At 35.0% G+C, this 25597-nt stretch overlaps 2 protein-coding genes across 6 annotated transcripts in view; one reads left to right on the top strand and one right to left on the bottom strand.

Annotated features, from left to right (window-relative positions):
* Window positions 1–25448, top strand: part of TIMP4 (TIMP metallopeptidase inhibitor 4) — a 112946-nt gene extending 87498 nt beyond the window's left edge. For all 4 annotated transcript variants that reach the window (XM_090148076.1, XM_090148075.1, XM_090148077.1 and 1 more), the window contains 4 exons: window positions 15203–15300; window positions 19057–19171; window positions 19826–19950; window positions 20093–25448. In XM_090148076.1, coding sequence (XP_090004202.1) covers window positions 15203–15300; window positions 19057–19171; window positions 19826–19950; window positions 20093–20290 — 536 coding nt within the window. In that variant the 3' untranslated portion in view covers window positions 20291–25448. The remainder of the gene's footprint in view (window positions 1–15202; window positions 15301–19056; window positions 19172–19825; window positions 19951–20092) is intronic.
* SYN2 (synapsin II) overlaps window positions 1–25597 on the bottom strand; it is a 148771-nt gene that overhangs the window by 58593 nt on the left and 64581 nt on the right. The window lies entirely within an intron of this gene.

Genomic DNA, 25597 nt, shown 5'->3' with positions numbered 1-25597 from the left:
TTCCAACCATTCTAATTAAGACAAGGTTCCTTAGAAATGGTAGATACATACTTTCAGATATTTTTAAATAAAAGATTGTAAAGTAATGCTACTTTATATTTGGACTTGGTTCTCAAGCTCTCACTTCCATAAATGTTCTTTTTAAAGTAGATTGTACTTTTCACCTAAGGAATACTTATATTATAGATCTCTTTGTTTATCATCCATATTTTAAAATAGCATTTCTATATATTAAAAAAACAGTTGACAGATGTACATATATCAAATAAATATTTGTAAATATATATTTTTGGATATGCACATATGTGCATTTGCATATATGTAACACTTGAAACCTGATCTAAGCATTTATGGATGAATTCCTTGATTCGTTTTGAACACAGTACATCTTGTAAGCAGATCAAAATGGCTTCAAAGGATCTGGAGAAGACCTGTGGAGCAGTTTACTCTGCATATGAGAAACCTTCACTAACCACTTTGGCAAAGGCAGTTTCTCCAGCCCTTGTGCCAGGGCTGGGGCTGTCCTGGGGAACGGGCAGCACGAGACTGAGTTTTCCCACACAGCACCACCCCGGTGGGAATCAGGGCAGTGCCTCTGCAGCTGTTCTTCCTTTTGGAAGCAAAGCAGGTTTGAAGCCACACCTGCGTCCTTTGCACCGTTCAGTTCTTAAATGGGAATGGCCATGCTATTAAGTATCCTGTGCAGTAGCACACATCAAATTTCTCCTGCTAGTAGTATAAAGAGTTTTATACCTATGCCTTTTCAAGATTTAAGAAGATTAAAACATGTACTTCAAGATTTGTACTTCAATATCAACATATCTGTACTTCCAAAATATCAATAAACAAAGAGATCAGCTCTTCGCCGACCAAAATCATTAGTAGCTGAACATCAATCCAGCTTCTTACTGAGACTATTCAGTCTTTTTCACTTATTTAGTTCATTCATCTGTGTACCCATAGACACATTCAAGTATTTCCTTGCAGAATAAAAACATACTAAAACCAAGAAACCATGCCATGCCTCTAAGTTTCACATTAAGTAAAACCTGAGAAAGTCTCAGTTTTGCTCCTAGGGTTACTGAGCATGATAAGTAACTCAGTTACTGCATTATTTCTCAGTTTCACTGTAAGTCTGTAGCTTTTTAAGTCTGCTTTAGGATCTCATGTGATTAAGGTGGAGGGGATGGAATCTGTAGGCTTTACTTGAGTCCCTAAATATAAATGTTTGAAGGCACTCAGAAGCATTAGCATCTATATGAGATATCCAAGAAAAAAAATAGGCAAAGAATAAAGTCTGGGACAAGTTCTTATCAATTTCCTTTTGTTCAAATGATTAGGTACTGTGCCATTTTGTCTTTTTCTGTCAGGAGGATTTTGTGGCTTTGCACTCTTTATAAATACTCAGTATTTACCACAGAGCCTAAGTAACTTGACAGAAATAATAGGATTTCTGACAGATGAAGAAAAAGAGAGTACTTCTTGTTCTGGTATCGTGCTGGATAAAATAAAAATTGCAGATGAGTGAAGAGTACTGCAGTTACGTAGTTGTCCTCAATAGGAAGAACAGCAATTATAGGGTTGAAGTTCCTGACAGAAAATAATGAGTGTTATGTTGGTCCTGCCACTTGTGTGTTAGCTTGTTCTCCTGCTTAGCCATAAGGGAGTGTGATTTTGTACAAATCTGAATTGTTCTCCTGAACTTCTCTGTGGTCTTACATCTTCAGCTCAAAGAGAGGTAAATCTCTATCAATTGGATGTGCCTAGTGCCATGAAGACAGACATCTTCTGTTAGAAAAAGAAATACATTCCTGTTGTGTTCAATAGTTCTGAGATCCTCCTAGAATTTGTTGAATGTCTTCAAACCTCAAAGAACACCTATAATTCTCCAGATTACTTTAGCTCAAAATGGAGATGGAAGGTTTATTAAACAGTAATTCCATGTACTTCACAACTAATTGTAGATGCTAAGTACACGCCCCACCAAAAATCAAGAAGCTTTTTCCTTCTTGAAATGAGACACAACAAGAGTGGGCTGTTTAAAGGCACCATAGTTTCAAGCTGATATAAGAAATGTCCTCTGAGATGTTGGAGAGAAGCCAGGAATGAAACTGAGTTGATCAAATGGAATCAAGATTTCCCTTTTGTCACTGACTTCAGTAATTCATGAGCTCATTTCTAAACCAATGTTCACATCAAATTACACAACCAGGAAAGAAATTACATACGTAAAGAGGACTAATTTCTTTCTCAAGTCTGTTGTTTCTAATTCAAACTGTATTCTCCCCTGAAGCAAAAGCAAGGTTTTTGGGGGTAACAGAACAAATAAGTAAATACTTTACACTCCTAAGATAGGTCATACCAGTGCCCTATCCTAGAGTTGGTGCCTGCATTCTGATTTCAACTACTTTATGATGGATTTCTTTCTCTAAAAACTTATTGAAAATGATATTTTTTAACTGAATATTGGTGCCACACTGCAATAGAAATCAAAAAACTAAGAGGTCTTAAGTGCAAATACACAGGTTGCTCTGAAAGTAATGCTTCCTATTTATTTCCATGGAAGCTACAACAGGTACACAGTAATACTGTTTGATAGAGACAATTGATAGAGCTATAAAACAATATTTTTCAACGTAGATGCCACCATTAGCTCTGCATTTTTTGCCAGTGATTAACAGAAGTCTGCATGCTATGATCATAACAAGCTGCACCGGTGGAGGTGCCCCACTGTTCCTGTTGCCACCACTGGAACACACCACCCACAGCCTCACTGTGCTCATATCTGCTCTTTGGTCTCCATAAACTTTCAGCAAGCATTAATGAAAGTCAATAAGTTCCATTTTTTTCCACATAGAGGAATTCAGTTACACCCCAGTGCTTTGTACATACTTCCATGTTGGACACCATTCTGTCAGATTGCTGTTCTGCTGCCATATGCAGCACAGCAATCAAATGTAATGGAATATTAGTGGGAAGGTTCAACCTCTACTGCCATACCAACAACATCTGCCTCTGACATTGTGGGCCAATGTAAAATAAGGAGGCATTAGTTTCAGAACAGCCCTCATAAATATATGATATAGCTTCAGAGAAGAATTTTTCAGCTTTACAGACCAGTGGCACATTTCAAAACGTGATGGAAGCTTTACAGCTGAAGCTTGGCAGCCTTTTAAGCCTCCCAAAATCTCAGAAGATCACCACGAGCAAAATGTGCCAGATCATATATTAAATCTTAATCACATTTAAAAATAAATGTTAAAAAAAATCTAAATACACCAGAATTAATTTTTCAAAATCAGTTCATCTGGGGGTAAAATTGCAATACGTGATTTCTGTATTATTGAATTTCACATTAAAAAGTTGATGGTTCAATGCCACACTATTTTGTCTCAGTGCAATATCATATTTTGTTTTGCACTGCAGTGTTTTGATTTGTGCAATATTAGAGTGGAAAGTAGTTTTGCCTCATGGGGAGAATCAGCTTTGGAAAAGCTATTAGAAATGCAGACAGTACTTCTTCCAAGTTAAGGAAAAAAATTCTAACAGTGAAACGAGACTTTTATTCTCACTATGTTATATGCTCCCACATAAGCTTAATCTCATAGAGTTTACTTGCTGCGAACAGTGTAACACAAAATTAAGCAACTGTGTAATTAATCTTTGTGTTAAGGACTATAACGTTCACACAAATGTTAATACCTATATCACGTAACAAAAGACCACTGAAGACAGACTCCACAGAGTCCCATAAAAAAAAAAGCATATCAAAGAATCACAGAATCATTAAGGTTGGAAAAGACTTCATCAAGTCCAACTGTTGATCCATTATCACCATGCCCAATAAACCATGTCCTTCAGTGCCACATCTACACATTTCTTTAAAGTCTCCAGGAATGGTGGCTCCACCGCTTCACTGGACAGCCTGTTCCAATGCCTGACTCCTCTTTCAGAGAAGAACTTTTCCCTAATATCCAATTGAACCTCCTCTGGTGCAAGTAGAGACCATTCCTTCTCCTATTGTTAGTTATCTAGGAAAAGAGGCCAACCCCCACATCACCACAATCTCCTTTCAGGGGGTTGTAGAGAGCAATAATGTGTCCCCTGGGCTTCTTCTCCAGACCAAACAATCCTAGTTCCTTCAGCTGCTCAAATTCCTACACCTGAATCCATTGCTTGAGAATGGACAGTGTGGCCTCACTGAAGGCTCTTTCAGACCCTGGGTAGATCCCTGAATCAGAAGCCGTGCTTTCAGGCACCTCACTGAGATGGGCTTCACACAGTTTGCATCTTGGAGTTGTCTAAACATCTTTGAACTTCTCCATAGCATGGAAAGATTATAGTACTTGGTATATAATATGCATCTATATTTTATATTGTCGTATTTATATTATTGCATTAATATATTTATATTACTGTCCTACTAAATGGAGACAGATCTTATTTGCTTGGTAGCAATCACAGAATCACAGAACTAGATATTCATCAACATTAATCAGCTCCCCCCTCAGTCTTCTTCTCCCCAGGCTGAAGAGACTCAGGTTGCTCAGCCTTTACTCATACAGGAGATGCTCCAGGCCCTTTATCATCATTGTGATCCTCTGCTGGACTCCTTCCAGGAGATACCTTTCTATTTTCAACTGGGGAGCCCAGAATTCTAAGTGTGGCCTCACCAGGACAGAGTAGAGGGGGAGGATCACCTCCCTTAACCTGCTGGCCATGCTCTTTTTCACGCACCCAAGGATCCTTCCCGGCCACAGGCTGGCTCATGGCCAACCTGTTGTCCACCAGGACCTTCCAAGGTCCTTTCCTGCAGAGCTTACCTCCAGCAGCTCAGCCCCTAACCTGTACCGATGCACACAGTTATTCCTCCCCAAGAATCTATGCTTGCACATGTTAAACCTCACCAGATTTCTCCCTCCCCAACTTTCCCAGCTGTCCAGGTGTTACTGAATGGTAGCACTCCCCAAAGCTTTGTATCATAGCAAACGTGCTGAGCATGAATGTTCTGCCTCTAGAGTGAAAATCAATGATAAAAATGCATAGGTATATTTATAGAATAAATCAGCACTGACTGGAAAGAATTAGCAAAAATGAAAAAATGAAAGCTGAATTTCTGTTCAAAGAATTGTAAGTTTGATTAGAGAAATTATGCACTGGGCTTTATCTATTCTAATTCTCTCTCTTCCTTGAAAAAATACACATACAAATGATAGGAAGAGCACAGCACCTGAGCATGCTTCTTATAAAGAAGTATAGAGGAAAAGAAGATTTGAGGCTATTTGTATCACTGCCATTGAAAGAGCATGCCACTGAAAGAGTTTTATTACATTAACCATTGAATTATCAAAAAAAAAAAGCAGTTAGAGATTATTGTCATCTTAAAGGTGTGCAGTGTCCTACCAAAATCAGTTAAACAAAGGGGATATGTTTCTTTACTTCTAAAAACATGAAATAAATACATAGTAATTTTTTTTTTTTTACTTGTCTCCCATGCTTACTTTTATACACATTAATAATATCTGAAATTAAGCTTTTAAAATTCTACACTACATAAGTCCTAGGAAGTTATTTAGTTTTAAATAGCTCCTAAAGCTCTTAGAGTGAGGCTCTGAAATTAAAATGGTCTGCAACCATCCAAAGGTGTGAATGCCTCTGTATTAGAATAAATTATAATCGTAGTACATGTTGGTTTCTTGGCATCAGGAGCCCCAAACTTCAAAATGCTTTCTAAAATACAAAAAGATGTGAATTTTCCTGCAGTGGATGGCAACTTTGATTGTGAAGATGCTGTGCTGCTAATGACTACTTACAGCTACATGCATTTGTACAAATCTCTGCAGAATATTTAATAAAGCACTCCAACATTCATGCTCATTGAATTGTTTAAGTGCTGCCATGGGGAAGAAAAAGAACAATCTTCTGAGTTTATCAGAGACTAAGAACAGAGTGATTTACAGAATCATTGTGCCTGAAGCTACATGTTAATTTGCCCAGGCTGGATCAAACTAATTGTTTCTGAATACCCTCACAAGTAAGGATAAATGACAGTACTTAATTCCTTCTACTTACAGACAACGTTTGGCAGAATGTAAGAAAAGTTTCCTTCACTAGCTAGGTAAAGTATTTTCTGTTGGAAGTAAGAGCTATTGACAGAACAAGCTATAAATAACCTTATATCTACTTCAGTTTTTAAGACAGAGACAAACGTTTTGAGAACTTAATTCAAAATTCCAGCCTAGCTGATCTCCTTACTCTCTTTTCAAATCACAGTGTAAGATGCATTATCAATGACATGCAACTTTAAGAAATAATTTCCAATCTGCTATAAGTGTTCTTTAGAGTCCTGCCATTAAAGCATGAAAATGGGGGCTCAGTCTGGAAAAATGCTGTCACTATTCTCCTTTGCTCATTGAACATTTTCATGGCAGCACTCCTGACAGCTTTAAAGCTGAAGCTGTAAAATGAGGTGGCATCATGAAATAGTGAGCAACAGGACAGAATTTTAAAGAGATGTATCCACAGAGCACAAAACTCTTGTCAATTAGAGCATAAGTGATGACTATAAAGTAATTACATGTTAGTGGAAAAAAATACAACAGAGCTAATCGAGTGTTTTGCTGTGAGATAAAAACTCACAATTATTGCAGTTCACTGATTTAAAAGTAACTCAGTAATACCAACTTATTGTTGTCCTAAGTGCAAGATAGGATAATTCAGCAACTATGTTATTTTTATTTAAAATTGTACATTATAGGGACAAGAAATTAAAACCCATGATTTCAAAATCATTCTGCATACACTGTGTGGAAAACAAAATGCAAGCTTATGAACAATGACTAAATAATATAAAACAGACTGTAAAATACTGCCAGATTCTTAATCCTATTAATCTAACAATTTTAATCCCTAACTTTCTCATTAAAAAGCATTTCAGCAGTACAGGGTTTCTTCCGCATGGAGGAAGAGGTATGCAGCCATGAATGGAAATCTACAATAACATGATGTATGTTGTTCTACAGATTTCAGAGCATAAAGAGAGTGTTATTCTTCAGCTGAAATTAGGCAGATGTTGATTACTAGTCAAATGATGTGGTATTTGAGGCTTGTGAAGTAGAAAGAAATATTTCTGGTAACATGAGTAGCAGCTGTAAAAACAGTGCAGAAAAATAAAAGTGACCTTGAACAACATTAGGAAATCATGCAGTTTTTTATGTAATAAATAAGCTAAGACTAATGCATATCTGTTAAAAAAATCACCTCTTCCATTTGAACGTTTATAAAAACCTCATTCTTACAGATTGAATATATACTTCTGATAATAATAATAATAATAATAATAATAATAATAATAATAATAAAAGGACTGCATAATCTGGTTTAACGAGGAAGCCAAACTAAATCAACTCTTCCCTTCAACACCAGGAATTTTTGCATCCCAAGCCAGAAACACACAGGGACTCACAAAATCCTGACCCACCAGAAAGTCCTAATGAGCCTCAAAAGAAATGCATTTTAGATGCAGACTAGCACAACCACTAATAAAACACAGCAGAATAATCAAAGTCTGCAAAGTATTTACGTTGAAAAAAGTTGATAATCAGTGCAAATTAATATCCATATGAAATAGTGATAAAACAATTATTTGTTTCTGATTTATAGTCTTCAGAAGCATATGTATTTATTTTTCAAGAAGATGAGTTTTGGAATGCTCTGTCTTTTCTCAACAAAAACACCATGAATAACAGTGAATGATATTAAAAAATTGTAGTTCATCATCTGGAGAAGAAAGGTGTAACCAAAACATTTACACAGCAGCCATATTAATTGGTTAGAAGAACCCATACTTGTTAGCAATATTAATATTGCTGATATTAAATTAGATCATGTGATCTTTGTCCTCAATTTGCAAAATATAGGTTTATCCATCATCTTTTTTTCTTTGTTTTCTATTTTACATTGGATTAAAAGAACTTAGGTTTGGCTCAGTTCTTGAGCCAAAAATCTCCCTGGAATTCCTTCAGACCAAGTAATAAAATTTTAGTGGAAGGATTTGATTTTTCTGTTCATATAATACTGTTATATCACTTACCTTCTCAGGCCATTGGAAGCATAAACAAAACAAGACAATGCTCATCTACAGTGTTTCCATAGAGTAGAGGATAAAAGACTGCTATAAGATTGTTCAAGATTGTTGTTCAAGATGTGTGGGTACAGATCCAAAGCCTCTGTGTCCCAGCAGTCTATCAGGTTCAGTTTTTTTTCTTGTGATGTTCAAAAAGTGTGTTTTGGTCGATTATGGTGCCACTGATTTATTTTATGGATGGTTGTGAACATTTATTAAGGGAATATTGGAAAGCTAAAATACAAAGCAGGAAAAGGCTGTGTTCACATCCTATCTAACATAGGCATCTTTTGAAATATAGATTCCTTGCCTTTTGTTCTAGGAATTGTGGAGAAAGGGATTATTAACAATGCATAATTACATTTAAGAAATACATCCTACAAACACAGAGGAAAAGATGTTTTGAGTTTCACTCAGTATTGGACAAGTTTTGCTGCTGCTGCACTCCCTTTACAATTGAACCAGTAGAACGGTTTCAATTAGGTCAATGTTTGGAAACAAAACTACTGCTTGCCAATCAGCCTTGTTGAAATCTACAGTGATAGATAAGCTGTTTGCTAAACACATTTGCTCTTTTTCAGCTTCTTAAAGATTATTCAAGAGCATTGTGCTTCTCAAAAGACAACAGAAAGTATAGGTGTTTAATCTTAGTTTTCCACTCAGAAAGCAATAAAGGTGAACTAGCATCTCAACAGATTACCTGAACACTAAGGTAATTATCCTTCTCTCTGTTGAAGTCTGCAACTAGAGGGTTGCGTAATAGTTCAGAAATCAATGCTGCAAAAGAACTCTTGCAGTACCTCTACATTGTAAACATGAAAGGCAAAAACTATGTGGAACATACACTGTTTGCCCATGACAGCATCAGATATCAAATTTGTTAGATTTATTCTTAGAGTGGTGAATTGTTATATCTCCAACTGATATTACTGTCAGTGATTTGGTAGCACAACTGTTGTAATAGAGGAGTCATCTTTCATTTCCCATGAATGCTATGTGAACCATTTTGACAAAATACACCGCTTTTCCTTCAGATTAGACTCAGATTCTATTCTCTGCAACCCAGGATCCTGCACTTCAGTACAGAAGAAAAAAATACATTAATCTATTTTTTCAGAGTGGTGATATTGGCCAGCAGATTAGATTGAAACGTTTAAAAAAAAAAAAAGGCAATCAAGAGTAAAGTGATCATACAGGCACGGCAGAGGCGGTATTTAGCTTTCTGGAACTGCTTGACATAGTGTAGAGCATGGCCAGCATAAGCCATAAAAATATCTATAAAAAATAAAAGAACCTTATGAAATAGATGTATTTTACTTTAAAAAGACAGAATCTTGACCACATGGTTGCTAGAATCTTCTTTAAAGAAATTAAAAATGAGTACATGAATGAAAGACAAAGAACTTTCAGTGTTCCAGTAAATTTGTAACAACAGAATTCTGAAAGATCACAAATAATCTGAGTCAATTTTCAGAAATGCAAGGTACCTTTGGATTTAACTCAGATTATTTGTGGTAGATATAAATAAAGTATTCAACTGCCTCTAAGTTGAAAACCAAGTTACAGAAGCAATAAAACAGTTTTTGAAAACACAATTCAGTCTTATTTTGCATACAGTATGGGCCATCTCAGCTGAAGAATGTGAAATAAACTGAGCACTAGGGTTAGGTTTCTTGGACTAAGAGCAGAGAGAAATGAAGGAAATTATAAACGGGAACAGGATAAAAATGGCATTTTTATGAGATGTTATTTGGCAAATCCTTCAGCATGAACCAAGAAACCAGAATATTCATTGTTAAAGGACTCACTTTTAAAAGGCCTTAAATACTGCAGGATAAGGGCAACGTTTTAAACCATACCATTATTATTATGATACTAGCACTGGATAGCATTACTTATTAGTTTGGGTCATTAAAGAGCAGCAGACAAGGTCCCTGCTTTTACAGTTAATTTACGTGAGGAGTCTAGGTTCTTAAAAACAGACAGGCATATCTTTATCAGGTAGTCCAGATTTGTATCAGCACCGATAAGAATTAATATCAGGTAAACTGAGGATTTATCAGAAATTTCTATTTTGATATACCCAACTAAGAAGGAAGATAACCCTCAGTTCTTAGTGGGGATTATAAAAAGAGTGTAAATACAAAATGTAACTACTTTACAAACGTTTCATAAGAAGCCTTCTCCCTCCCCTTTGGTAAAAGGACTTTTTTAATATCTAAAATTCATTTGAATGTAGGATTACCAATTCCTTATATATTGTGTGTCCATAATTCTGCTTTATTCATACTGCATATGTGGATTGCTATATAATTTCAAGGAAAACAAACAAACAAACCACCACCACCACCATTCTGTTTTCTCTTCTATGTAAGTCTAAATGCTTTCTTTTATCTGTTCCCATATATATCTGGAATGCCATCCTCAAACCACCCTCAAAACAATACAAATAATTAGATTCCAAATTCCAAGTTTGCCACTTGTTCCCTTTCCCTAGTGGACAATACAGGAGCACTACAAGAGTACCAGGGCAATAGTATCTGGCAACAGCTTTAAGTCTCAGGCATCAGGAATCAGATAGGTAGAAAGAACAGCTTTTAAAGTCATTCTATATATTTTAGAAAATTAAATGAATTTTCAGAATTTTCCCTTTCTCATTCTGTTGTACAGGGCTCACACTGCCATTCTTTTGCCTTTGCAACTGCAAACCCCGCTGTTCTCGGTATGACAAATTCTTATGGAAGACACTGTAATGAGCACAAGACTTGCACTTACCAGTTTTGTTGTTCAGTTTAGCTTAGAACAAAGCAGGGAATGACAAAGTAGGTAACAGTTATTTAGAGAAACATGATACAACAACATACATGCACAAATCTCCAACCAGTCAGTGTGCAACATCTGCTCCTGATTACTGCAGGCTCCATTTAGTGTTACCTACATCATTATATCAATATCACTAATATTATCAAGCAGGAAGTCTTGTAGACAACTACATATTTACTATGGGAAAATTATCACAGGAGGGATCACAGGCTGCACTGGATGCTCAGGCTGGACACTTGTTTCAGATATTGTCACTTCCCTTCTTGTCTGGTCATAGGGGAGAGCTCTTTCACTTCCCTCTCCCTTTTCTCTCCACCTTCCACACCATTTTCTCTCCTTTTCTTTTCCTTGTAAATTGTTTTTTACCATAATCTCTGAATATTTGCGTACATCAACAACCCTTTCTACACCTCACTGTAACTTTCCCCTATGTTCTTCTAAATTGCAGCTTTTCTAGTTGCAACTCATATCAGTTTTCTCATCCTAACATCTGAGAATGGTGTGGCTACATATTTTCCTCACTCTGTGGATATTTCTATAATTAAAGAAGTACATCTATTGCTATTCCAAATGCCTCTACAATTATTATTTTTTTTTAATCAGGAGAAAAATAGTTCAGTCTTCTGGAAATTATACCCCAGAAACAAAATTGCTGAATTAAGTCCAACTTAAATAAGACAACTAAATACTAGTGTATATTTCTCATATTACCGTGATCTTCACAATCCTGAGATAACTTTGTCCAGGGAGTTCAGCTATAGCATTCGTAGAGAACAATGAGATGATAAAAGTTTTCAAAGCTCCAAGTGTCTGCCTCCATATCTGGCCATCCTTAGAATTTACACTCTTCTTGGCCGTTGTGTTATTTTAAATTTATTTTTAGGTTTATGTATTTAAAAGTGAATGAACATAAAATGCCTTCTATTAGATGAGGTGATGGTAACATTTGTGTACATGTAAACAATTGCTGTATCTGATTTCAGAGAGAAACCACAGAGCATTAGAAAAGACATGGTTAATGCTTAACTTTTTAACTTTGAACACGCCTGCATTATATAAAATCCAACACTTCTTTCCATGTTGTTTAAACAAAAATATATCTGATGTTATGCTAAGTAAGTTCTGTCCATCATGCAGTTCAAAATTACCATTCATTGATGTAGAAATGATTGAGAGATACTTAGGAAAGGAGGAAGAAAAATATTATTAATAGATATCTAACAATAAATGTGCAGTAGCCAAGCTGATTTACTAAATAGAACAGTGCCCTCCTGTAGCAATATGCTATGACCCTAGTAATAAACACAGCAGTTGCTTACAGGGGCAGCAACTTTGACAGTATGGACTCATCATAGTGGGAGCCAAATAGCTACCATTAGGATTTTTGTTTTGAGGCTCTAACTGACCCCCTGCATAGCTTTGATCACATTCATTTCTTTCTATTTCAGTTACCCAACACAGCTTTCAGCTACAAAGCATTTCTTAAAACACGAAGTATTTCTTAAAATACCATGAGTTACAAAACCTGGGAACAGTGCATAAATGCAGTCTCCCACTACTGAAATATTAGCAGGAATGTCTCTAGAAATGCATCCTATATTTTAAATGTGGAACAAATTTGAGGCAGACTGAATTATTCACATTAAAATACAAAACCTATGCATATGCATTTCATGTGGAATTTCTCATATGGAACCAACAACCATCTGAGAGATAAAATGAAATTATTGCCCTAAACATGCAGAGGTTCTCAGCCAAGTAGAGAAGCCAACCCAGCAATGATACAGTTGAAACCATTTATTGAAAAGAAGTACAGACAAGGAGGAATCTTAAGTTATAACCACTTTCTGAACCATGAGTGAAAAGGAGATGGTTGAGCCCAAGAATGCTAAATCAGGAAGTGCTTGTGGTTAAAAACAGAAGCAACCACATGAATCAGAGGTTTTAGGAGACAGCTAAACGACTGATTGAAAAAAAAATATCAAAGAACAGAAAAAAATAAGGAGGATTAAAAGGCCCCAAAGGATCTGTGTGCACTTGAATCTGATTTCAGGAGAAAAGTAAAACTGAAGTAACTAAAGATTTAGACATCTTTTAATGTAAAAACTTTCTTGTCATTAAAAAAAAAAAAAAAATACATCTCAGTTTGGTCTAATTCCACCATCTGGAAGCGCTCTCTTAAGCAAACAAGTTTCCTTTTTCTTTCTTTCTTTTTTATTTTTTCTCTCTACACACCCACAAAAAGATCTCATAAAGACAAACTGCTTTACATAATTCCCTGGAGACTCTTTGAGCTACTGTAGGTAACCTGTAATGCTCCTGTCACATGGTAACAAGAATTTAATACAAACATAAAAATTAGTAATATTTCAATATTAAGCAGAAGGGGAAAAGTAGCTTTAATTATCCTACATATGTTTGCATTGAAAATGAAAGGAAATATTTCCTACATATAAAACATGTTGTGATAGTGAGGAAATTATGGGCCTAAATCCTAAACTGTTGTCTCACCTCTTACCTTCTAGTGAGTGAACTTTTTTATGCTAAAATCTTTCCTTACGAAGTATTGCTGTGAAGGAAAACAACACAAAACAGAACACGATTCTAACCTGACCTTTCCATCAGTACAGCACAAACAATCCACAACACCTTTTGTCTGAAAGTAGATCAAAGCACTCAGAAGTACTGTTAATTTGTGGGAACATAACACATCTGCAGATGATTAAAGAGATGCTGCCACTTGCTATTTGAAATGAAGAATTTGCTGCTCATACTTTAAAGAACTCTTTCCTTTCAATCCAATCAGTAAGACTAAAGGTCTTTAAAAGCGTTTGAACGGCTTGGGAGGAGGGAGCCCCCTGCCAAAATATGGAGAACTCCAGCTTTGAAGCTGCAAGCACATGCATCACGTTGATTTTTACATCCAGTTTGCTCTGCTAATAAGTGAGGAAATGAGAATTGCCTACTTTTTATATGAAACTGACCTCTATTTGGCTGTAAGAAAAATCGCAGTTTGGGTTTCTTATTCCTTTTGTTTAGTTAATTTATTGAATAAATTTGTTGGGGATGGGAGGGAGCATGATAGCAAAAAAAGATTTCCTCTACATCAGCTTGATTTTCTGAAGAGAACAACAAGTATGAGAATTTCACTGTAAGAACGGATGAACTCTAGAACAACATCTCAGGGAGTCTGGAAGCTGTTCTAATGCTGAAGAATAATTTCTGTGATACCTGCATGAATAGGTGTAGCTATTGTAGCTATATGTAGGCAGAGAGGGAATTCAACTGTTTCCTTCAAAAAATGCAGACATCCTTGGATAGATCTATCTCTGCACAATTATGATGTAGATTTAGAGTAGAGGTGGGGTTGGATTATTGATTTCTAAGGCCTTTGCCACTATCTCTCCATGGAGATACACCTTGTTCTAACAAGTAGCACATCTGCAGAGGAGATACAATAACAGTGATCCAAAGCCAAAACTGGACTATAAATAATTTTGGGGCGGTGGAAGTCCCTAGAAAAACTTTGGGCTCAATGAAATAGAGCATATTATTGTATGCTTTTATTCCCTGTGATAAATATTCTTGGTACATTTTCAACAATATAGATTGGAGACACAAAACAAACATAGGTAAGAGAACAAACAATTTTTCTATCGTACAATTTCTTCCTTTCCTTAAAATAAGAACTAAGTGAAATGTGTCAAGAAAGAAAATAATTCAATTTTACAGACTAATGCAATTAAGGTTAGTAATAACAAGCTACAGTCTATGGTCTTAGGAAAGTGAATGCAACAAAATTGTTATCTTTGCATTTAATGACTGTAGATTTTAGCATGTTATTAGCAACCTGAAGGACAGTTTTATCAAAACTCAGAGGTAACTCATTTCAGATTTCCAGGACCATAGCAGACATAACCAGAATCAGCTTAGCAGCTCTGCTCTACTTAAGGATATCTTAACTCAAGGATAGACATTTCAAAGCAACTTTGAAAAATTTTGTCCTTAAATACCAGAAAATATCTAAGAAATTGAACATGTTTCTGTCAAAGGTAAGTATTTATTTAAGAGGCAGACCATTTGTTTCTGTTTTCAGCGTTTGACTTGCTTGACATGGCTTAACATCTACTAGCTAAAGTGTAAATAAAAATGCTAAAAATCAATAAAAATAGAAGAAAAATATAATTTTAGCTATTACTTATGAAAGCAGGTATATGCTTATTTGCATTTAAACTTTTTTCTCTTCTATTACAGTGATTCGAGCAAAAATATCCAGTGAAAAAGTGGTTCCTGCCAGTGATGATCCTCTCGATACCCACAAAATGATCCGGTATGAAATCAAACAAATAAAGGTACATGGAATCACTCAGCTAATTTGAAGTTCAGTACTGATAATCTCTGTATATTGCTACAATTTAGTTCAATATGCTTAAAGCTGGAAAAGGATCCAGTTGGTTTCAAGGATGGACGTAGGTGAACTACACAGAATTAAGAGTAGGGTTGAAAAAAAAAGGAAAAAAAGAGGTAACATGAATATCAGAGAAGCATCTACTTGCTAAATGAGCATATTTTTAAAACGTACTTAAATTTATGAGTGGTATTCACTGCATTTGCTTATTTTCCGGCCACTTATGTTGCATTATGGTATTGCAACTCTGACTGGCTGAAACAAACTTTCTGAGCACAGGAAAGCATTTCTGGCTGAAATAGAAAGGGCTTTTCACAAGCAAATACGGACATGTGCAGAAGCAGAATTCCTTCCCTGCTATTCATAGAAAAATCAATTTGTGTGAGTGCTGCTAGGAGAGTAAACGGGAGTGCACAAAATAAAATGATTCAGAATCTCATAGGATTTTTCCATTTATTTTTTCAGCTCCAGTAAGGGAATGCATTCATCAGTGTTCTTTATCTATCATATTGTATAATCTTTTTAATTGTTTCTAAAGATTTTAATGAGATATAAGGCTGTGTAATCTGTTACAGAAATGCTAGCAAAACCAAATGTACATCAACATTTTACTGTTCAAAAATCACCATTAGGTTTAGTAGAGTTCTTCCAGACCAGTTGTTTAGTTCCATGATGAAGAATTTGTCATTTTCACAGAACCTGTAGAGATTACATTTTATTTCAACTGTAAATTGGGAAAATGTTGCTCTCCTTTTATATTATTCACTGGGCAATTTGACATGTAGCGTTAGCATGACTGTTTTAAGCTGTTACTGTTATCCAACATATATTCCTGCTATTTTAAAACCAATATTTTTGGCTTAGAAGTAAAGGATGGATATTTCTGGACAGAAATATTCAGTATAATTTTATTATTCATTTTCAGAAATATTAAAAATGAACAGTGATGGCTTTATTCATTTCTTATATATGAGCTGGCATGTTTAAAAGCCATATATATATTCAATTTATTTCATTTTCTTTCATGGTGATAATAATTACAGCATTACACTAAACTGAGAAGAAAATACATGATTTATACGCAGTCTGAATATTTGTTTTCATAGCATTGTTATTATTGACTTGGTAATAACAATTGTGTATTCTGAGGAGCCACCTGAATATAAAAGCAGTGCTGGTGGCGTTAGCAATATTTTGTCCTATGTTATCATACTGAAGCAATGCCCAAGATATTAATGTTCTACATGAAATCAACACCTTTTACCAAGTTCCACACAAGCTGCACGGATGGAATCCCTCTGAAAGAATTAAGCTGACATCATTTACAGAGGGCAGGGTCTGTGCACAGTGGGAGTATGAGATGATATTCAAGCTGATAACTAAACCTAACAATATGTATACTTTATAGTAATGCACGCTGTTTGAAAGTTAGGAAAATAAGCACTCATATGGCTGAAAAGCCTCAGAAAACAAAGAAGATAGAAGAATGTAATTGTTATAAACCATGCCTTAGATCCTGAAAGTAACACAAAGTCTTTTAAAAAAGTATTCTAAAATCTTAAAGCAATAGCAGCATACTGATCTGTTACATACCTCAGCAGGACAGTGCCACTATCCATACAAACTGTTATTAAGTATAAATCTTTCTATCCTAATTCCTCTGTGTATTTTCCATCAATAAAGTCCTACCAGAACATCAGATGGAAATGCATTATATCAGAAGGTAAAACTGAGTCAAGCCATCCTAGGCATTTACTGAGAAAGCATCCACACTTTCAGGAGTTGGGAGAAAATGACAGAGAAGATAAAATACAATTTACTGAACTAAACAAAAGGGTAAAAACTTAAATGGTTTAACACATCTCAAAACCAGAGATAAATCAGAGCTGGAATATCATAGACAAAAGAAACAAACAGCCTGATGATGGCCTATAAGGCTGCTCCTCACTTATTATATAGTTTTATTCAACTAATATCAAACTCTACCTCCAGCGAAACTCAAAATGCTCACTTAAATATTGATCAGGTCTCTAATACTTGTTGCTATTGATTCATGTATATATAAGCATATACACATATATAAATTTACGTTGTCTATGTATGGCTCTTAAGATAATTTGGATCAAGTAGCGAGTAATTCACATAAAGTTGTACCCTACTATAAAATGTAGTTCAATCTAAGGTTTTTGAAAGTGAATACGCAGGATGCTTGCATAGTTCACACAGTTACTGTCTAAACTTCTGTGTCTAACATACCCCAAATAAGGTGGATTTAAGTGTAAGCAAGGGATTCCAGTTCCAAAGGAATGAAAGACTTTTATGGGGAGTAAGGAAGGCCCAGGGCTCCAATGGGAGCTCTGCTTTAGCTCTGAGGCAGATTCTTTGCAGCACACATGACCTGCTCCTGCTTCTTCATCTTCTTGAGAAGATCATTTACATTTGGCTTCTATCTAATAATAGTAGACACACTGTCCATCATCATTACATATATTTTCTATTACTTTCACTGTAGCTGAGTGCAGGATGCTGGTTTTTTTTTTTTTTGTTTTTGTTTGTTTTTAGTTGCTATTCTGGATTTTTTTTTTTCTTTTGAGCGTGTTTTCTCCTTGTATTAAATATTTCAAATGAGTGCCTAATGTTTTTGGATGGACAACAAAAGCAATGACAACACCTTTTACTATTTTTATAATTCTATAAATAAGGCTTCAAAAAACCCTAACATATTACCGGGCATTTTGTAGCACTCTGTACTATTTAAATCTCCTGAGAGAAATTGAGTAATATGAACATATTTTCCAGGGATACCAGCTGCAACAGAGAGAGCTTGCCCATGAGAGCTGTGAACCTTGCAATTGTCCACAGCTGTCAACACACAGCATGATGTAACAAAACAGGGCCCCTGGCATGCTGGGGCTTCGGTTATGTCATATTAGGTGATGACAGGCATTCTGAAGTTGATTAGCATCTTATGGATCCTTCTCACATTTGGATATAACTGATTTTGTTTCTGTCTTTTAATGGCTCACTTAGCCATAGCTGGGATTGCTGGTTAGGGAGCAGACAATCTGACCACTGCATGGGCTTTAGTTCTGTACCTATCCATTTTGGTGCACCGGGATAGAAATTCTAAGAGCTAGCTCCCATTTTCTAACAGTTGTTAGAGAAGGTTGTGTTGAGCAAAATTATCAACTGGGTGTGGAAAAACGGTATTCTTTACTGACAGAATATAGGAACAGTGCTCCATCTCCTAGCATGTTTTATTTTCTTGAAGTTGCACAGCATTGCACCGATCAAGATAAGATTTTCCATGCAAATATATCAGTAATTTTTTCATCTTTAAAGATTCAACACTGCAGCACCTTGTTTAAGATGAGTGCTGTGTTTGTTTTGTTCCTTAAATGGGAGACATGAGTAGAATATAATGTGAAGAGAAGGCTTTAGAGAGCCATTTAAAACACTTAAAAAAAATCAGATATTTTAAAATGATTTTTTTTTTTTTAAAGACCTAACATTCTTCTAAAATAACAGACAATTAATTTTATGTAGAGATGGGGCCTAATGGTTGGTATTTTCTCATAGAAATTCAAACTTCAGAGCCTTTTTTTCCGAAAGATGCACCATATACTTATTTCAGTTGTTGCTTGCAATGGTTTTTCATGTTTCTTTTCCCCTCTGACTTTCAGTTTCTGATAATTTTCAGATGTTTAAAGGATTTGAAAAGCTCAAGGATGTCCAGTATGTCTATACTCCCTTTGATTCATCACTCTGTGGAGTGAAACTAGAAGCAAACAACAAAAAACAGTACCTTTTGACAGGTAAAACACAACAAAATTAATGTGCATATTAAAAAAAAAGAAAAAAGTAACTGCTCAATGTCCAATTTCACTAACTTTGAAAAAAAACCCCTATATATTTCTGTGCTAATTAATACAAAAAGAATTAAATGGACAAGTTGTATGAAGTTGCAGTTAATGTGCAATCTTACATGTTTTCCATGCTTTATCTGAAGATCTTAAAACAGTTTCAGAGGAAGTTGAAGCCAGTAACTGTGTAGTTAGTAAATAGGAACTATGCATCACCATTATTCATTTAAAAGCAATAGTACCAGTTTTCCTATGAATGCAAACGTATGTAGTGAGACAACCCATACTTACATTATGCCACATTTGGTGTAGTAAGTAACTGCAGTTTTATACCTCTGGAGTCCTGTAATCTTGTCCAAGATATTAGCTCATTTACATCCATCCCTTATTTGCAGATTACCAGCATCTTTTGAGAAATGTCCTTGTTAAATCTTTAGCATCTATTCAGGAGGATAATTCTAACATTTTAAATAAAATTCACTGAAAAAACTGTGAAGTTTGACAAATTTGGTGCAATTAGTTACAAACTTTTGACTTCAATTTAGTTCAGTATTTAAAAAACTGTTTCATTTGCTTGCCTTATTTTCTTTATTTCCCATGCTGTAGGCCAGATTTTAAATGATGGTAAAGTCCTCATCCATTTATGCAACTACATTGAACCATGGGATGATTTATCCTTGTCTCAAAAGAAGAGTCTTAATCAGAGATATCAAATGGGCTGTGGCTGCAAAGTAAGTATGGAACAATATACTCCTTAGTAATGGAGCTCACCTTTCAGGAAAGAGCATTTTTCACTGGTGGAATACACCATGTATTTTACTGTTCTTTTAGAAACCTTCAATTTACTGAATTAATGTACTGTTTCATGTTTAGATTACTACCTGCTACATGGTGCCCTGCTCAATCACTGCACCAAATGAGTGCCTCTGGACAGACTGGCTGATAGAAAGAAAGCTATATGGGCACCAAGCCAAGCATTACGCCTGTATCAAGAGAAGTGATGGCACTTGCAGCTGGTACCGAGGTGGCCCTCCCCCAGAGAAAGAGTTTATTGACATCAGCGAACCTTAAAGTGATCACTTCCTAAAAAGCCTTGGAGTCTAATTCCATCAAAAATTGCACGCTCACAGCTTTGAACTGCTATCGTCTAATGTATCCATTGCTTAGAAACAAAAACAAATTGTCCTGTAAAGTTAAAGTATGAGTCTTTGGAATTGGCACTCAGGCAAGAAGAGGAACAAACCTCCCTGGAGATAGCTATTCCTTAAGTCCTGCTTTGTACAGAGAGGCTCAAACTGAGAATGCTGCTCTGTGTTTTATAAGGCATAACAAGTTTCCTTTTTTTACCAATATGAATGTATGAGAACATAAGAATGGTCAGAAATCTGTCCCTATTTCTGCTAACCTACAGATCGAAAAAGCTCCACATTTTATTTCAAATCATTCTGATGAATTAATGAATGTTTTATAGAACTATTTTTTTTTCCCATATGAAAGTCTTCTGATACAAAAGAATTATTGTACAGTGTATATGTAAAGTATTTTAACAATCTGCTATAAAAGATTCAGAAATCCCTGTTTTTTCCTTACCTTTTGAAACAAGTTGAACACTTCTGTGATTAAAACAATCTCTACTTCACATTTTGTTTGTTAATTATGTCACAGGTTTCTTTAACTAACGAGTTGTAACATTCATTGATAATTAAGTTAAAACACAAACTCGATAATCAAAATCCCAATATCCAACTCAGTATTCTACAAGGTATAGCTAGTCCATAGGAAAGTAAAGGCAGATGTTCTAATGCTTCAGCATTCTATGGAATCAACACAAATAACAACAGGTGAAAACTGCTTACCTGTTTACAGAAATCACGTCCATCATCACTGCAGCTGTACTAATTAATAGTGCCTCTCTAATTACATGACTAGAACAATTTATTTCAGCACTGTTAAAGCCTTGGCTTCAGAAACTCACATAAAAGTAAATGCACAAGATATTTAATAACTTACACTGCAAGAGATTTCTAAAAAGCTCTCAAATATTTGAGCATATTTAATTATAAATCAAATTTACATTAATAATTTTTCATTCATGAATTCTCATTGTAATCTGTCATAATGAGTTGTCAACTTGTGAACTTATCCTAGAGTTACAGCAGTTTGCCTTCAATTTTTTTTTAGGGCTTTAACTATTAAGAATTGATTACTGTAGTTAGTAGCCAGTCTCACACATATATAAGTTTACAAAAGCATCTCAATTCACAGTGGTAAAACTGCAGAAGTTATCTCATTCAGAGCCAAAGTTTAGACCACTGTTAAAGTAGTGCTCATGTTCTAGAAACTGGATGAGAACCATGATCCAAGTTATGGATCCTATGTTTTAATCTAATTTTCTTTATTGGGTTTCTTGAAAATCATTCCAATTTTGCCTATGGATTACTCTCTCATATTACTCACATAGAAATTTAGAACTGCAAACGTTGCAAAACCAACAGGAACACTCAGCATTATTCCTTTGGGGAGAGTTGCCTATGTCCCTTAGTAGGGACATAAATGTTGCCTGTCATTTTTATTTACAGTCCTAAGCTAAAACATCATACATTTGTGTGCCAAATACAACTCCAATTTAGTTTTCTGTTTTGCTGAAGACGAACAAAAAATTACCAGTTGGGCAGTTTTGGCCATTGACACACATGTGTGCACACAACTACTTACCTGAAGGAAATATGAAGGCCACTTTTCTTCCAACTGATATTGCAAAGACAACATTGGCAGTGCTAATTGCTGCTAGTGCTGTGCATTTATATTAACAGTTCACAGACAGATTGAAAAAAAGAAAAAAACAGCAACAAAAAAGCCAGGCATAAATTCCTCCTGTCAAGCCAAAACAATTCATAGACAAGTCTGCAAAAGCTTGATAACGATACAAAGTCCAAATCAAGCACATGGCTAGTTAATATTTCACACATGGACAACATAGCATTTGTTTCCTAAAGTATTTTGATGTAATGGTGCATTTTGAATATCACTCAGCAGAAAACAGATATTTTCTGCTTTTAAATGAAACATAGTTCTGTCTCTTTTTCAGTTTTATAATAAGTAGACCTTAAAACTGAACTAACCAAACTCTCATTTCTTCTTTGTAGACATTGTAAAAATAAATGTTTTCTTCAGTATTTATGAACAAACTATAACATGAATTGTATGTTATAATGAGTTTTTAAAATGTTTTATATTTGATCTGCCATAAAGTGTCCAATATGAAGTGTTTCAAAATTATTGGCTGTCCAGTTTGATTTCTGTCTGAACTCAAATCTTGCCAAACTTTCCATAATGGATGATAAAAAAGATGGTTTTTTTTTCATATCAATAAATATTTCAAGAAAAGATTTTAAGAAAAGCAAATCCTCTCAAAATGATTTCTTATTTTCCCTGAAAAACTGATAAAGATTATGAAAAAGATTAAGTAGTGCTGATTTCTGGATCTCACTTTCCTATATACAGATTTATTTTTTACAGCAGTGGCATTGGTACATGTTGTTAGGAAGGTCAGAGCAGAAATACAGCCTGGTACAACATTCTATTTTAATTTGAAAATGACTCGTGACTGACAATTAGAGAAAAGATCAGGTGAATGCTGGAAAAATAAAATCCTTAAATATTGCTGTTTTTTTTCTTTTAACACAATGTTTTAGTTAAGTTTTATTAAAATGCCCAGCAATTACAGTGAAGAATTTTTTTTCCTGATATAACATAGGAAGTGGGAATGTAGTGAAATAAAGGGAGCTAATTACTGAGGGAAAAGCTGTAAATATGACTCAACTAGCAGTGAGTTCAGAAAGCTTAACAGCATTTTGTATAGTTCTAATCAATTTGAGATGAATGTTTCTGTTTCAAGAAGTGTTTCTTTAAAGCAGCTCCAGTTTTACACAAAAGAATGGCATCTTTGTTTATTTACCTTTTACTGCTGCCTGAAGACTCGGTACAAACGATCACCAGAGTATGAAAGAAACGAAAAAAAAACAAAAAACAGAAGCACAACTGGCATGCTCAGCCAAAAACTCAATTCACAGATCTGCAGTTTTCCCCTGCTCTCCCCCTTCCCCCTCAGTGGGTTGAACTGGATGAAAGGAACTCTAGCTTGCGATTTGGGGGATAAAACATGAATGAATGAGCACAAAAGGAACTACAAAAAGTTAAACAGTAAAAATCAAATTCTGTAAAAGTAAATGCAAACAAGACAGGCCATAAATAGTATTTAAATAAAAATTCAAATAGCATATTATTTCAATTTATTAACTAAGAAACTAATGATATTGAAATTATTTTACCACCTATTCTAGAAATTCAAATAAAAATGCTATCTCATGCGATGCTGCCTGATTATTTTTAAAGTCACAAAGTTCCCAGAATTTCATCAGAAGGCAAAACCACACAAATGATCTTCAGCATAATCATATATTATAGCATATTTGAATGACATATGGCAACGCAATACTGAAGCAGAGAATAATTTCTCTAGATTAATATTCATTGCATAGAAAAATATGTAAAAAATTTACTCAAATGTGGAGAGTAGAGGTATTCAAAAGTTTGAACAAAAGACAAATAACTTGTGAGTTCAGACATTAATAAGCAGCAAAGAGGACAAAAATACCCAAAGGGAAGAAGGGAAAAAACATCCCAACTTTTTTCATAGTCTGATAAACAAGCAAAATATGTCAAACGAATGCATAAGTCTTCTTCTTGGTGTTTTATTACAAAATTTCAATTCAATTAGTCATTGAAAAATAGTGTGAATTGCCTCTATCAAATAGTGTTATTGTGCCTTTGGTATCTGTTGCGGTTTCTACTTAATTAAATAGGAGACATTACATTCAGAGTTTCTTAGTAAAACTAAGAAATACCTTAAAAGGTCTGTTTTTTCAATAGGACAATGACTAGTAGCTGATAAAATAATGAAGAACAATTACTTTTGTGCAGGAAATTATAGAAGAGCATTAATTTAATTCTAAGATTAGATTGATTAGATTCTAAGAATAATAGGAGATATAAAATGTATAGCATTAAAGAAGACATATTGCAGAACAAAAGAGGTGGTTCTACTTCTCTACCTACTACTAATGTATCCCAAGACATAAAAATATGCATTTTATGGAACTTTTTCCTGACAAACCCATCAACAGAAACATCTTTCAATTCCCAAAGTATTGACTATACAGAATTAGATCTGCTGCTCCATATCAGTAACCACTCTCATTTGACTGCACAAAACTTCTGTGTAGCAGATTTCCTAAATACACATGTGTAGCAATGGCTCTTTTCCTCAGTATCTTATTCAATAAAAGACTAACATCTGTGAGTCAATAGTCCAAAGAGACCAGAGAGGAGGACTGGATAAGTCTGAAGTGCCATCTATGATGATGGAGTCCTAATCAATATCAAAATGGACAAAGCAATCACAGCTTGAGGATCTTAAATAAACAGCTAACTAATGCATTTATCAGGATGTTGCAGCGGTACCTGATACACTCGAATCTCAGCTGTGCAATAGATGGTGAAGGGCAAGATCAGGATTATATACTAAAAATACTTGATACCTCCATACAACTTTATACCCTCTCTCAGGGAAGGTATTTCCCCTAGAAAAAAATACTCAGGTAAGAATTTCTGTTTAGAAAACACATGAAAAAAATACGAATGTGTCCAGCGTAAGATGTGTTTTCTTTAGGTTATGTGGATTCTGCATATGCAGGCACAAAAATAATCACAGTTGCACATTCATCAGCAAGAAACTATGCTTACATCCTGCCAGACCAGTTTCGAAAAAACAGTCACACTGATGCACACTCTTCCAATCTATCTTCAAAAACAACTTGAGGACAAAGGAAACTACTTCCATCTAAAGATTGGAAATTTGTAGGGTAATTTTATTTTGGGAAAAGGTTAAGTGAAGCTCACAAGTGTCACTTTAATGAATATCTTTATATGTGTAAAGGGCTGGAAATCAAACAATCTCAGCTCAGGTACATGAACATGTAAGTCACAAACACCCTAATTTTGGGTAAGTTCAAAGGTCTACAGTTGTAGGCACATCATCTAGATAAATAATGAAATGACTCTTCAAATATATGTTAAAGAATTAGTTTGAAGCAAAACATAAAAGTAACCCTTGCACTTTAATAGTTGTTCTGTGTTTTTACAGCCAGTTAATTTCTTGAAGTCTGAGGCTAATTAGTTGAAAAAATGTTAGCCTTTAGATCTGAAAATCTTCATTTAGCCACCACAGTGCTTTCAAGTGATCACCACATCTCATCCCTCTGAAAGTTACCAAAATAACCTTTAAAATAGATAGTAAATGAGAAATGGATCATGTGC

Source organism: Phasianus colchicus, chromosome 11 (assembly GCF_987193195.1).
Source record: "Phasianus colchicus chromosome 11, bPhaCol1.hap1.1, whole genome shotgun sequence".
NCBI classification, from domain to species: Eukaryota; Metazoa; Chordata; class Aves; order Galliformes; family Phasianidae; genus Phasianus; species Phasianus colchicus.
The sequence above is the reverse complement of the archived record's forward strand: the minus strand, read 5'-3'. Positions and strand labels throughout refer to the sequence as shown.